This window comes from Oryzias latipes, chromosome 22 (assembly GCF_053564925.1).
Source record: "Oryzias latipes strain Hd-rR chromosome 22, Olatipes_Hd-rR_3.1".
NCBI lineage: Eukaryota > Metazoa > Chordata > Actinopteri > Beloniformes > Adrianichthyidae > Oryzias > Oryzias latipes.
Window position 1 is genome coordinate 16,640,090 of NC_136258.1, and position 14,266 is coordinate 16,654,355.

The 14,266-nt window shown below is 39.4% G+C and overlaps 1 protein-coding gene across 3 annotated transcripts in view; it reads right to left on the bottom strand.

Moving 5' to 3' along the window:
* LOC101168829 (latent-transforming growth factor beta-binding protein 2) overlaps positions 1-14,266 on the bottom strand; it is an 83,553-nt gene that overhangs the window by 22,610 nt on the left and 46,677 nt on the right. For 2 of the 3 annotated variants that reach the window (XM_078941368.1, XM_023951596.2), the window contains exons 9-18: positions 10,513-10,587; positions 7,631-7,753; positions 7,364-7,528; positions 6,041-6,358; positions 5,481-5,500; positions 5,353-5,389; positions 4,084-4,209; positions 2,102-2,230; positions 1,814-1,933; positions 1,478-1,597 (exon numbers count right to left, since the gene is read on the bottom strand). In XM_078941368.1, coding sequence (XP_078797494.1) covers positions 1,478-1,597; positions 1,814-1,933; positions 2,102-2,230; positions 4,084-4,209; positions 5,353-5,389; positions 5,481-5,500; positions 6,041-6,358; positions 7,364-7,528; positions 7,631-7,753; positions 10,513-10,587 — 1,233 coding nt within the window. The remainder of the gene's footprint in view (positions 1-1,477; positions 1,598-1,813; positions 1,934-2,101; positions 2,231-4,083; positions 4,210-5,352; positions 5,390-5,480; positions 5,501-6,040; positions 6,359-7,363; positions 7,529-7,630; positions 7,754-10,512; positions 10,588-14,266) is intronic. The other variant, XM_023951597.2, reaches the window with a different exon arrangement.

Consider the following 14,266-nt stretch of genomic DNA (forward strand, 5'->3'; position numbering starts at 1 on the left):
TATAGGCAATGCAGGGAGACCAGGTCACCTACGAAGCATGCTTTTGGACAGTGAGAGGAAGCCTGGAGAAAATCATGCATGCATGAGGAGAACATGCAAACTCCACACAGAAAGAACCAAGCTGGGATTTGAACCAGAGCCTTCTCTCTGTGGGGCAAGAGCGTTAACCGCTGCACCACCATGAAGCCCCTTCTCTAGAGAAATGGAAAAAACAAATCACCAAAAAGAAAACAAAAAAAGTAACTCTTCCAAAGTGTATCTCTTGCATCACTTCATCAATTCCAAGCCAGGAGATAAAATAGAAGGATGTATTTGTTGTTTTTATAATTAACGCTTGTTGGTCCCAATGCAAATAATATGCTAATCAAGCAATGGCATCATTTGGCGACTTTTAGATCAGCCAACAGCGGCTTCACTTACTGAAGAGTTGGCAACACTTTCATACATCCTCTGTTCTTCTGCTCTGCTCGGTCATTACGTCTAACATCTTGTCTTTGCTGGGCTCAAAAGTACAACAGCTGTGCAATGTATTTCAATAAAGCATTGTTTTTTTTCAAAGCTGAATCCAAAAGAACATTTTATGAGTCTTCCCATTGGAGTATTTTCAACAATCTCTTAAAAAAAAAGAGATATAAAAAGACCAAAAATACAGTACTTGACAAAGGATGGAAATGTGAACAAGCAGAGATGGTGCGGAGCTGCCATCATCGCTGTGGTTTGGGACTTTACATGGTTGCAATATGAAAATGCTGCAATATAAAATCTGCAGCAAAACATAAAGTTTTATTGATCATTTTCATTCATTTTATTTAAGCTGCTCTGAATTTAACTCCTAGAGCTGCGTTCAAAACGAACGTGATTTGGGCATCAGGAAAGTCCAGTTTCAATGTTAAGTCCATGAACAGAAGCAATCAGAGGTTCAAAGAGTTCAAATATCTGAACTGGCAAAGAAGATGCATCACGTTAACCAATCTGGGACTCAGCTTTGGCCCCTAATGGGTCAGTGGTTGGAGTCCAAATCAAATAAAATTGTCTATAATAATAATAATAATAATAATAATAATAATATCATGAAGTTATAAAAATATAATCTACAGGAGAACAATCAGATTCTCCTCCACCTACTGATTACGTCAGCAAGACGTTGTGGACCAAAGCAACGTCCCTGATTGCTTGTTGTGAGACGTCTTTTTTTGCCAAAGTTCAGACATTTTAACTCTGGACGCACCACGCCACAGTGCCCAAATTGCACTACGACACATGAAAACGCTTCCACCCTACCGCTGCACCCACCGCTCAACATATGCCACAGGACCTCTGATCTGTTTTCGGGATTTCAACAAAGTGCAGCGCTTAGGTACAGACTTCTTTATTCATGTAGCTTAAAAGAAATAGAGGCAGGCCTTTATTTTTCTGAACTGATTAAAAATAAGCTGAAAATCTCTGTTAGTACTGCTGCTTTGACAGGTTAACTTACCCACACATCTTTCATTGATGAGTCTAAGCCCAGGGCTGCATGCCTGGCACTGGAAGGAGCCCAGTGTGTTGATGCAGATTCCACTGGGACACGAGCTGGGATCCTTGCACTCATCTAAATCTGCTCAAGCAGAAGGTGGGACAGAAAAAAACTGGCTCACTAAAACAGTTGGAGACAAAAGAGTTTGTGTTTCCCTAATTGTACACATATTCTCTCGACCATGACGGAAAAAAAGTTTTCTTCCTGGCCCTGTTTAGAGGAAAATGTGGCTGACTTGAAAAATGCAGATAGGTGGAGCTGGGTTTATGCTTCTGTGGATTTTTGCTTGGAAGTCACCTTCGCATTGGTCTCTCCAAGATTTGGCAAAACCACTGTTGCATTCACAGGTGTAAGATCCTTCTGTGTTGACGCAATTTCCATTCTGGCATTTGTTGGGCATGCTGCACTCGTTAATGTCTGCGAGGTAAAAGAAAACCAATAAGAGAGGAAAGCTAAGTTAGTGATGTCCTCCAAATAATTTAATAGGAGAGGATGCTTTGTAAATAAATGCTAGTGGCAAATAAAAACAACATTCTGCTAATTAGCAGCCTGTTTTCATTTTGACATTTAATCTTGAAGTCTCACCTTGACAGAACTTCCTGTTCTGTGTGATCACCTGGCTGTAACCACTGTGGCACTGGCATGTGTAGGAGCCATAGCTGTTTATGCAGTGACCCTTCCCTTCACATGGGTCTTCATCACACTCATTTACATCTATACAAAAGGAAAAGTGAAAGTGGATTAGTGGATTTTCACCAGAAGCCGGTGAATGAGTCCAAGCTCCGCAGTTTGGAGCTTTCTAGAGGCATCCTGTCTAGGATGTCAGGGGATAGTCTCCGGCAGCCCCTTGACCCCAATAGGACAATGGGATTAGAAGATGAACAGAGGCTGCAGAGGATGCTTGGCATAGGAGGTCACAGAATCGTTGCTGTCTTAATGACCTGTGTTCTGCCTTTAAATATAATGTAATGTAAGTAATTGGATCCCTTTCCTTTTGGCATGTTTAATTTATTAAGACCTCTGTGCCACAGGATGATCGGTACTCCAGGCTTGCATTTGTTGATCTGATAACAGACAAAGTCACAGTGCCTTTAGAAAGTGTCTTTTGTGCTTTATGACAGATACAAATCTGGTTCTATTCTGGAGTCCCGAAAAGTCTTGCTCCCTCGTTTACCAACATGGATTCACACCAGTTTAGCCAAAATCCATGTGGAAGGATGCTATTACTTTTCATTTTGCACTTTACTTTCTAGGTTTTTTTTATTGGTGAGTTCTAAATTAGGTTCTGAAGTGTTGGGGGACCCTGCTGGTGTGAAATTCTACTAAATGCTTTGACAACACTTTGATTTAGTTCTAGCCAAAAAATATTTTGCCTTCTTGGTGGACCATGCGTCCTTTCTGTTCTTTCATGCAAGTTTCACAATCTAAATTGGTATCAGTCTTACAGTTCCACAAGTACAAACCCAAACGGACAAACAAAATTAAAATTAGGTTGCAGAACAACAGCCAGAACGCAGAACTATTGACACAAAAGCCTTATTTAAGAACCCCACAGTCCATAAATAAATGCATACCAGGTTCCATCTATAGACTCTTCCTGAAATGGATGGTTGATGGACTATTAGACACAGACTATTTTCAGGGTCTGCAAATATGGCATATGCTATGGTATCAAATAGCACTGAATTAATTCTACACAAACAAGTTTGTCAGAAGGAAACTAGGCTATATTTGTATGGGGAACCTGTTGCCTGTCTTTAAAAGGCCCCAAGTAAAAACTTAAAAGTCATGATCAAGGGAACCTGTGTTCACATCAAATGCGATTTGTGCAGCCAGTTTTATTGTTTAATAGACGCGATCAAAGGTCTTGCAGCACGTTTTGCGATTCAGGTGCAGCATGGCGATCTTGCAGCAGAACGTTTTGGGCAAACATTTTTCTGCGCAATGTTTCCAGAGTTTAAATATCTTAAATTTGGTGAAGGATTTGTGTCAATCAATCAGAAATCAAGCTTTGGTCCATAATATGTTGATGATGTAATGTGAAGAGCTGATCATTGTCATTTGTTCTCCTCCTGTGGGAGGAAGCTTTTTTTTTATTATTGAGCCAATAATAAAAAGGTCCCCTAATTTTACTATTGTCTTTTTTTTCCATCTGGGATTAATGCAGGACAGCCAGTCATCAAACTGGGTCACAGACGTAAGTACAGTGGACCCAGAAATGGAGACGTGATTACCAACGTCTTTGTAGAGCTCTTCAAGATAAGCAAACTTGATCTATCAACATCATCCATGTCTTCTATGCAGTGGCTGTATATGAAATATACAGATAAACATTCAATCAATGCTTCCATGTAACAATGAGGCTAAAAACTTTTGATGGCACCTCCCCCCAAATGCAGTGGGAGCATCAGGTTTATAAAAACATTTTTGCACAACGGTCAAGCCAGAGGATGTGAAATCGCAGTGGGAATTACATTTGGCGTAAAAGCAGCATTACTTTGAAAAAATTGAGTACCATAACTGACATACAAAATAAAGCCTCATGTTTTAGTACTTTTGCTACTTACCAATGCAATTGGTCTGCAAGGCACTGAGCTTAAATCCAGGGTCACACAAGCAAGTGTAGCCAGTCTGCACAGAAATGCATTTTCCACGGCCGCATATAGAGGGTATAGAACTGCACTTGTTGATACCTGTGAAACAGAGGAGAAGCTCACAGTCAGGGCACAGAAATCAGACGGATTGTAAAAATACAAAATAGAAAAGCATTCCACTAACACATGTTACTCTTCATGGGTAATCGTCTTGCTGTTTTATTGGTAGAATTTTGGATGAGAGGAGTGGTTTTACCGTGGCATAGTGTTCTAACAGGTGGTATGGCGCTCTCACAAAGACTTCGTCAAGAAACAAGTCATGCGCTGTAGAGCCTGACGTTAGTTTTGTTCTTGTCTTCTTCTTCCAAAAGGATTTAGGTAAAACAGAGATATTGAGTTTGGCACTTGATGTTTCTAAAGACAAAGGACGTATCTCTGGAAATTCACTTCTTCCATCCCTTCATGGCTCTGCCTTCCCATCTCTGATTTTCTTCTCATTTCTTCATAAATATGGTCTGCAAAACAAACCTGTTCTTGGTTTCTTACAAGAAAGCGTTTCTTACTTTTGGAAAGCACAAAACCTTTATGTCATGCTGAACTGTCTGCCAGGACATGACAGAGACCACATAAAATGAAATGTTGAGGTCTGGGCTGCTTTTTGCATTGTGCTCCCACAGCTTCATTTATCCATGCCAGTTTGTCTTTAAGATATTTCCAACATTGCTTTAAATCGTTATGCTGTCTTAGTAATTCCCTGAACTTATAGCTTACCTGTGGGTGAAGCTTTAGGGTTTATTTCCTTTAAATCTGGCGTCAGGTTGATGCTTGGAGAGTCTGGAGAGGTATTTGTTAGGTGGACTGGAGTGGGTCATAATGTAAACATAAGCGAGCAAACTGGTTAGATCTGCCTTTGGAGACTCTAACTTTAACATCCAGCCAAGTTCCTACTACTAAAATGAGCCACTTTCCCAAGCATTTCTTTCTCGTTTGCTCCCTTATTTAGCTATTAAGATTTACTATTTCTTTATAGGTGCCAAGCATTACCTAAATAATTTTAAAAGAGACTTGTTCCATGTAGAGATGCTCTAGACTAAATGTTTGTTAGTCATGTGAGGAAATGGAAAACATTTTCATAGAATACAAATATGTTTGGGTATGAATTAAATGATCCAATAACCTTTATCATTTACCACAATTGAGGAAGAAGTTGACTGTCATAAATATAAAGGAAGAAATAAATACCTGGGTGCTTCAATGGAGAGTCAGTCACAACAGCTGACTGTAAAAGACATAAAAATAAAAAACAACTAGTAAGCATCAAGTTCTCCTTTTTGTTTTTGTTTTATCAGAGATAAAAACGAAAAACTTACTGGGAGGAGAAATTCTTCACCTGCAGAAGATAAAGAGAGTCATTATTTCTGAAGTAAACCAGACTAAAGTAAAGTGGACACCTACCTAAACTTTATGTAAACTTTAAACCACCTAAAAGACAGAACTAGTTAAAGTCCCACTCTGATCATCTTTTGATATATTGTAAAAGTGTTCCCAGTGGTCTTTTAATTATGATTTATGTCTTTTTTAGGCAAAATAAAAAAACCTGTGTCTTTTTCTAGGACAAAGTTCCTGCAGAGTTGCAGGTGGGATTATTGGCACATAGCAACCCCGCCCCACTTCCCTTGACCTATAACTGAGAACTGTTTACACTATCTCCTGCTAGCTTATAGCCCTTCACACCCCCAACCTAACCTTGCAACAAAAATGGCGAGCACTGTTGAAGCTATCCAGTTGTAAAGTTTTGAGCCAAATGCCAGCTCAGACAAGGAAAACAAAGACGTACATGGATCTAGTCGTCTACAAGTGGATGCACAAGATGTGTGCCTATGTGTATAAAATTTCCAAAATAAATCAATAATAACCAAATATTTCATACTTTTACCCTCTGTCCGCTCAGCTTCTTCATTCTCTGAATATGATGGATGTTGCGGGCTCAAAGGGTGATGAGGTATTTGTGGCATGTTGTGGTAATCAGGGTACTGGGGCACTTGTGGTGTCTGAGGGTAACTGGGGTGTTGCGGCTCGCTGGGGAAGAGCAGCGAGGGCTGAGACGATGGAAACTGAGGATACTGCTCCTCAAGAGATACTCCTGTGCTCTGCAGCTCATCATCCTCGAGCTGCCGGACTGAAATCTGCACATCTGAGCGTGAGTATGTGTATCCATGTCCGGCTGGGCAGATCTCCTTGAAGTGGTCTGTGGGAGGAGCAAATGCACAGTGATAAGCAAGCTCTTACAGAATAATTTGGCTCTGACTGTTGATCACAGTCCCAGCATAGGAATACAGTATTAAGGTCTGCTTAAAAAACTTGGACACTAAGAACATCTCTTGTGGAAAAGATTTCAAAAAGCACAAGAAGCCAAAGAGGGAAGTATTGGATCATGTAACTCTGACCCTTCAACCCATGTACAGGTGTATAAGGAAGAGGCTAATGAAATTTTGGCTTGCTAGATGAAAGAAATGAAACTACTTTTCTTTGTCTCAAGGCCAGCACACTTTGATAATGGTGAAGCCATTATAACCAGGAAGAACGGTGTCCTTTACTTGACCTGAAACTTGGCTCTGATGAGCCTGGAATAGAAATATGAGGAATGACAGACGTGCACTCAGGGTAAATACACGTATGAATACAGAGAAGGCCTGACACTGCATGACGGAAAATGAGGTTATAAAAAAATGTAATCACATCTATGTCTAAAAGGCAGCATTATGGAGGTCTGTGTGTAATATCTGATATTTGACAGTCCCTGTGAATCACTGGCCAGCACAGACACTCCAAAAACCATCTTGTTTCTCTCTGTGACTTTGAAGATTAGATCTGGACGGAGAAAAGGATGACAACTACTTCCCATGTTTCGCTTGGCAGAGCTGCAAATTTCTGCTGTGAAGCCTTGCCGGTAGATTTGTGGGCTCTCTCTTTGAGTGTTGGAGTGAGAACACAAGACTGACTAACCATTATGCTGCCTCGAAAAAATGAAAACTGCTATTTTTTTGGTTGATTTCCCACTCTAAACAGATTTTAGTTACTTTGAAATGTTTTACACCATTGGCAAAGAGTAGAATGACTGTGCTTACTGACATTGCTAGTCCTTACATAACTTACAATTAGACATTTTTCCATCTGCAATAGCACAAAAAAAGTCGAAAAAATAACAAGTTTTCACCGAGATATGATTACAGGAAATATTTAAGCACTGTACCTGAACCTGGCAAGGGACAACGATCACAGCCATGACCCCAGGCCTTTCCCACACGGCTGCAGCAGCAAATTTGCTTGGTGAGATGGTTGGCTAGTGGCAGAGAGCAGAAACCGGAAGAAACCGACCTATAGCACGATGCCCTCTCTTCAGAGACAGCCTTGTCCGCTAGAGGAGGAGCCAAAGAACACAATACAATTTAGTATATAAAAGACAAATGGTAGAAAGATCATTTAGTAATTGGGGGGGGGGGGGGGGGGGGGAACATACAGACACAATGGCTCCTTGCAGCATCTAACATGTATCCGGGTTTACATGTGCACCTGTAGCTTCCTTTGGTGTTGACACAGTCAGCATTTTTGCAAATTCCAGGCAGCAGACACTCATTGATGTCTAAAAAAAAGAAGCAGAATTAAATGAAAGGTTTTGAGAAATGTTCAAACTGATAAAAGATGATTATCAAGAATGCATGCATGCGCTACTGACGACAATAGCTATTTTTTCAAGTGCTTATTATTTTCACAGGACACCTTTTTTTTTTTAAACAATCACATGATGGGACAACATCCTAAGATTTCAAAATTAATGCAAGTGGAGGATTTTTTTCAACTGCTTAAAGAGTTGCTAAATCTGATGGCATACATAATGGATTAGTCATGCCATCACACTTGGGAATAGACACAATTTGTTTTTCTACTATGGTAAACAAAAGAACATGGTTTTCTTTATTTTTCCATCGCTTCAACCAGTTGAGTCTGATTACATGCTACTATAGATTTATCTTCCATTTCTCAATAATCTGCTTTCACTTTTTGGTTTCTAAGAAATCGAGGGTGACAACTGAGTAAATTCAACAAAGCCCTATAATAGCAGCAGCTTCTGTTTTGGGACGACATAAACATGTCCGTCTTTCTGTTTTGTAGAAGCGGGTCGTGTGGTCGAAGGAGGACGAAGCACAAACCAAGGACAACATTCCACAGCTGTCATGACTGACTCTGCTGAAGATCTGAACACTGGAACAACACACACTACAGGGACTTGTTTTCAGGTTGAACCACATCTGATCCTGGTTCAGGTCAGCACTGGGTTAAGCTTTGGCTCTCATGGGGTCTTTAATCCGTGGGTCGGTTGGGTCCCTGATTAGTGCTATTGCCATAGTCTGCCGATGGGTTGACGGGGCTTGAAAATGACTTCTATGACAACCTGTCTTTTTTGAAGTTATGCTTGGTTGCTTGAACTTGTGGTAAGTGCTTACAAGTAAGCTGCATTGGGGCTGCTTTTATAGACTAAATACACATTAAAACACATAGTAGCTAAGTGTCAAATAATCAACTATGACCTCACTGAATCTTGATTTGCATCAACATAAACTGTGTTTATAAGAATCTGATTTTCAGTTCCATATATGCATTTAGCTGAAGTACTAGAATTTTAAAATCATAAAATCATAAAGTTATGAAGTAAAATCTGACAAGGTATGACTTCGACATTTTTACAGTTTATTAAGCTATTTTTTCTAAGAAATGTAAGCCTTAAACTAAAAACCTCTTTCCATAGCAATTTGCCATGCATAACAGAGATAACATATTCCTCTGTGAAGGCCATTCTTTAAACAAACTTATACTCAGCACAGCAGTAAACACAGCACTTTCAGCTGACCTAGTTTGGAAAGATAAAGCGTTGTTTCAGAGGGGCTGACTGTGCCTCTGTAGGTGCATCTTATCACACTGGGGGGAAATGTCACTTCACAGAATTACCATGTCAAGTCAGGCCTATTACATCGCAGAGATAAACCCTCTCACAATGCAATCCATTTAGAATTGAGGCAGAACATAGATGGGTGGACATCATCCCACAAATTACTTAATATTTGGGGGGGAAAGATCCCAGATTCTGACGTTTTGGCAGCAAGTAAGAGAATTACAACTAAATTAGTTTTTTGGGAATGACGCAGGTGCTGAATGGCAAACAGAAGAGTTTAAATAAGTAGGGTGGCTAACTGTGAACCTTATTTTTTAATAATAAAAAAGCTGCACATTTCATACAGGAATACATATCTGTCGCTACATGTCTGTAGAGAGACTCATTCATCCAGAATGAATTCAAAGCAGAAAATAAATGTAAAGTTTATCTACTCCCATTTAGTGCTACAGAGCCTTATTTGATGTGTTAATAGTTTAGGCTCTTTAAAATCCCACTCCCATGATCTTTTGATCTTGTCTAGAATCATTACTAGTGAGTTTTTAATTAGGATTGTGGCGTTTTTGGCCACAATATTAAAAAGTGTCGTTTTCTAGGACATAGTTTCTGCAGAGCGGCAGTAGTTCATTAGAAATTTGCCCCTGGGTTGTAGGCAGGACAATTGGCACAGAGCAGCCCTGACCCTCATTCCCATTATCTATCTGTTTACACCCTCTCCTTCTATCTTACATCCCCTCAAAACCCATCCTAACATTACTGGTGCAACAAAAATGGTGAGCAATCCTTGAGAAATCCAGCCATACAGTTTTGACCCAGATGAGGAAAACGAAAAACGCACATGGATCTGAGTGGATGCATCAGAATGGAACTGAGCGGGGAGCGTTTAGCAGATTGTGGTTTCTATATCACAGTTACAAGCTTTTTCAAACAGCATATTTTCTTCTGCTCCTGATTCAACATGATTAGATTAAAAAAAAAAAGTCATGTATTTTTGCAATTTTGGGGCTAAATATCTTAATGTAAGTGTTCAGTCATCAGAATATTGCCACAAGAGCATATAAAAAACACTAAAAATTGAATTTTCATCATAGTGCGTATTTTGTCCTAAAAAGAAAAAAGTGACTTTCCACTTGGGATAAATTTTTGAGTTTTGTTTAATGTGCTGATCATAAAGCCACTGTCTGCAGCAAAACTCCTTAAAATACAAAATGACTACCGTAAATCTTAGCAAAAAATCAAACTATGAAGCTCCAGGTAGATAATGACTTCTAAGCTTTCTTTCTACAGTAATCATGGTCTCGACCCAGTTCCTTTATGGGGCCAGATCAACAGCAGTATGTCAACTGTAAGCATTGCCGCGCAAATTTAAGGAAATATTATGGAAATGCACTGGATAAAATTACATAGAATTGCTCAAAAAGTCCAATCTTGTTTTGTTTTTTTAAACTTACCTTGACAGTGTGTGGCATTCATCCTTTTAAAGCCTTTAGGACACTGAACTTGTCCGTTTGCAATTACTGCATAAGCTGCAAGAAAAATAAAAACACACCATTAAGCACTGCAGGGCCTCTCTGTTACAAAGAATTCTATAGAAGGAACAGTTTTGTCAGGGGGTGGGGGGCAATAACTTGCAGGAGACCTCGGATGAGTATACAGAGAAGGATCCCTCTGTCCAACACATTTATAAAACAGCTGCCATCCAGAAGAGATTGATGATAACACTCCACATCATCTATAATCATACTCCATATAAATCTCTTCTCCTCAGAGAAAGGTGAATGAATTGCTTATATCATATGTACACTAAGGGAGTAAGAGTGTCAGGCCGGATCTTTATCATGAGCCATTGCAGATCTGCATCAACCCAAAACTAAAACTTTAACTTCACACTCTAGGAATGCTGATGAATAAAATTAAGATCCAATAACAAAATGGGCAGTGTGTGCTCCACAAAGGTCAAAGATTCACTAAAACACTACACTAAATGCTGCAGTTTATCTACTAATCCCACAGTGAAACCAAACTATCAGTGACAACAATTCATAACACACAGTTTGATTATCATACAGTAACCGGTCAAGCCTCAGAGCGCTCCCTTACATGTTCACATGGGTGAATGTGGCTATCGGATTGCAAGGATAGTCTGTTTGTATTAGGATGGAAATATTAAAGACATGCAGAAAGGACATGTGGGAAGTTCTACATGTTTCAGAGCAGCAGCAGTGGGGTTATTGGTAACAGAACGTCTTATGAAGTAAACTGAGAGTTTCTCCACATGGGACGCTGAAAGATCCCATGTCTGATTCTGTATGTTTAGTTTTGGTTGTAGTGTGAGAAAATGTCAGACTTATGACTTATAACGATTTTTTCACTTTGTTGTCTATTCATATTATAGTAACACACTTAGCAACCTAATGTGATGACTTTGACCAGTTTTTAGTATGATAGTATAATATCATATACACAGTACTTTCTTTAGTTGCAATAATTTAACGACTACCCAAAAATGTTTGGCAAATTACTTGCACGTTGTTTGCACTTGCTTTAGCAGTGCAACCAACTACCATGAAGTCATGTTTGGTATTCCCAGGTAATTCCCAATTTCAGTCAACTCATGAAAATAGATAAATAGATAGATATTTGACATTCATAATTGCAAAAATATTTTTATGAAATTGTATTTTAATAGTTTTTAGACACAGATCGTTTTGGCAACTTTGATTATGAAAAAAAAGGCAAATCAAAGAAAATTGTGAGCTCAATGTTTAATGCTCTCTTACAACAAGACCAAGGTTTGAATCCTGACTTTTCTGAGTGGAGTTTGCATGTCCTCCTTTTTTGACTTTGGTTCCTTTAAAGTGTCCCTAGGTGTGCATGTGTGTGTATGTGGGAGCGATTAGGTGCCCTGCAAAAGACCGGCGACCTGTCGAGGACGTACACTGCTTTCGCCCAACAATACCCACGACAGACTCCGGCAACCCCATGACCCCAAAAGGGATACAGTGGGTTAGGAAAACTGATAGATTAAATGTTTTATCCTATATAGTAAAAGCTCCCACATCTAAATCCCAGAAAGATCATCTGTTCCTTACACTGCATAAACTTGATTCATATTAAAGTAGTGACATGAATGCTCAGATAACGAGGAAAGCTGTCACAGTTTTATGGGGTGTGTTCAGAATGCAATATTCTACAGGGTGATGCTTTATGTGTCACTCTAACATCCACACTAAGGCAAAAACCAAACACACCCTTGCAGAGAATGATACTTTAGCAGAAAGATTAGTGGTTGCTTTCATGTATTTATGAAATACTTTTAGCGTCCTGGGAGAACAGACAAGAAAAGCACGTAATGCAGCAGAAGAGGTGAATAACGCCGTAGAACATCTCATACCTCTGATGTTTGACAGAGCAAAAATGGATCAGTACAAATAGTGATGTATGAAAATTAGAGTTCCTGCATTAAATTGCACATTTTGAATTGAATTTACAGTTCCATTTCTGCTCATATCCATAACTAAAGAAAAATGCTCTGCCCTTTTCTGGTTAAAGTGTTGTCTCAAAAGAACTGTGGGCTGCTTTCCCTGTACGGTCCTTTGATTGAAAATTTGAAAAGGATAAAAACACATTTTGGCCTGAGAAGGAGCCAAGTTGTTAATATAAGTTGCTAAAATAATTCAAAAGTCAACAGAATTTATAGTTTTTCAAGGTCTTCAAGATGTTTGACCTTAGTGGGGAGTAGAAAGGTTTGTGAATAGTTAAACAGACACTCGGGGCTCAGAGCCTGTCACAGATGAGTGGGTCATTTAGTCATTGTTCACTCCGGTCACATGTGAATAATTTTGTTGACATAAGTCTGAATCAGAACTGCTAAGTTTTAAACAAATGCCGAGATGTTGTTTTACTTTACCAAACATGAAATGTTTGCATTTCCATGACATTCTGAGCCAGAGATCTCCTGAAAACATTCCACTCACATCAAACTTCATTTACTTGTAGGATCTAACTGGACCTACAGATTCTAACTCAACATTTGCTGATGTGGGACATGGATTTAAAAGTGCTCGGAGCTGGAATATGATTTAGCAGAAGTTTATTGCTCCTTTGGGGCAATTTGTCTGCTGCAAGTTTGAAAAGCAAGCTGCCAAAACTCACCATCCACAGATGGACGGCAACCCACCTATAAAAGCAATTTTTTGTGTTAGTACACCATGGAGGGTCTTGGCTGTTTGACCAACTTAGACGCTTTTGGAGCAAAGACACTGAACAAATATGGTCTTGTGTCAGCTGAACAACTTTGACATGAAAAACCTATATTCATAAAAATTAAGAAGAGTCCCAGTAATGGTATTCTTGGAAAGCCTAACGATGTGTCAGTTCCCATGCTTGTTTCTACAATCATTTGCGTCCAAAATTTAGAGCCACACAGCCAATGGTTTGCAAGAGTGAGCTCGGGCTGCACATCATTAGCGTCACCCGTGGTTAGAAAGACTGTGGACGCAGACTTGTCTGTGACTGCAGAGGGTACAGACAAACCCTTCCACTTGTTGTGTATCCATTTAGCGCTGTTCAACAAAAGATTTTGTCACCCCTCACTAATTTATTGTCTGTCTCCATTCAGTTATGCTGTGCATTCCACAGGAGGCTGTTCAGTAATGTTTGCTCAAATTCCCTGACCTCAAAATGTAAATCAAAGTTCCTTAAGGATTTTATGTCATTTTAGCATAAATTTAAATAAATAAATAAATAAATATATAAATAAAACTTCAGAGAGGAAAGCTAAATTCACTCAGTGAAAGCCACAGATGGATACAAAAATGAAAGGATGGCAAAATAAGACATTCACAAAAAGAAGAGTTTGCAAAAAGGAAGACAGAAATCTTAAAAAAAAAGAAGCCATCAGCTCAATGGACACTGAAGCTATGGAACTACCTGCAAGCTTTTCTCACTTTTCCAGAGACAGAGATCTGTTGGGTATGTAAATTGTGGGCCTCCTTGCCTCCTTAATATGACTAGTTTAAAAACCTGAGAATGAGCGAGGGAAGCAAGGAGGAAGGATACATGTCAGACTAATATATCCACTTCCTATCCACTGGGGGCCACTTTGGAGAAAAACCACCAACACCAAAGCCTCACAGCTTCTCCAAATATATACACTCTGAATAGCCAACACAGGACGAACTCCGGCCAGACTGAGAGGACCAG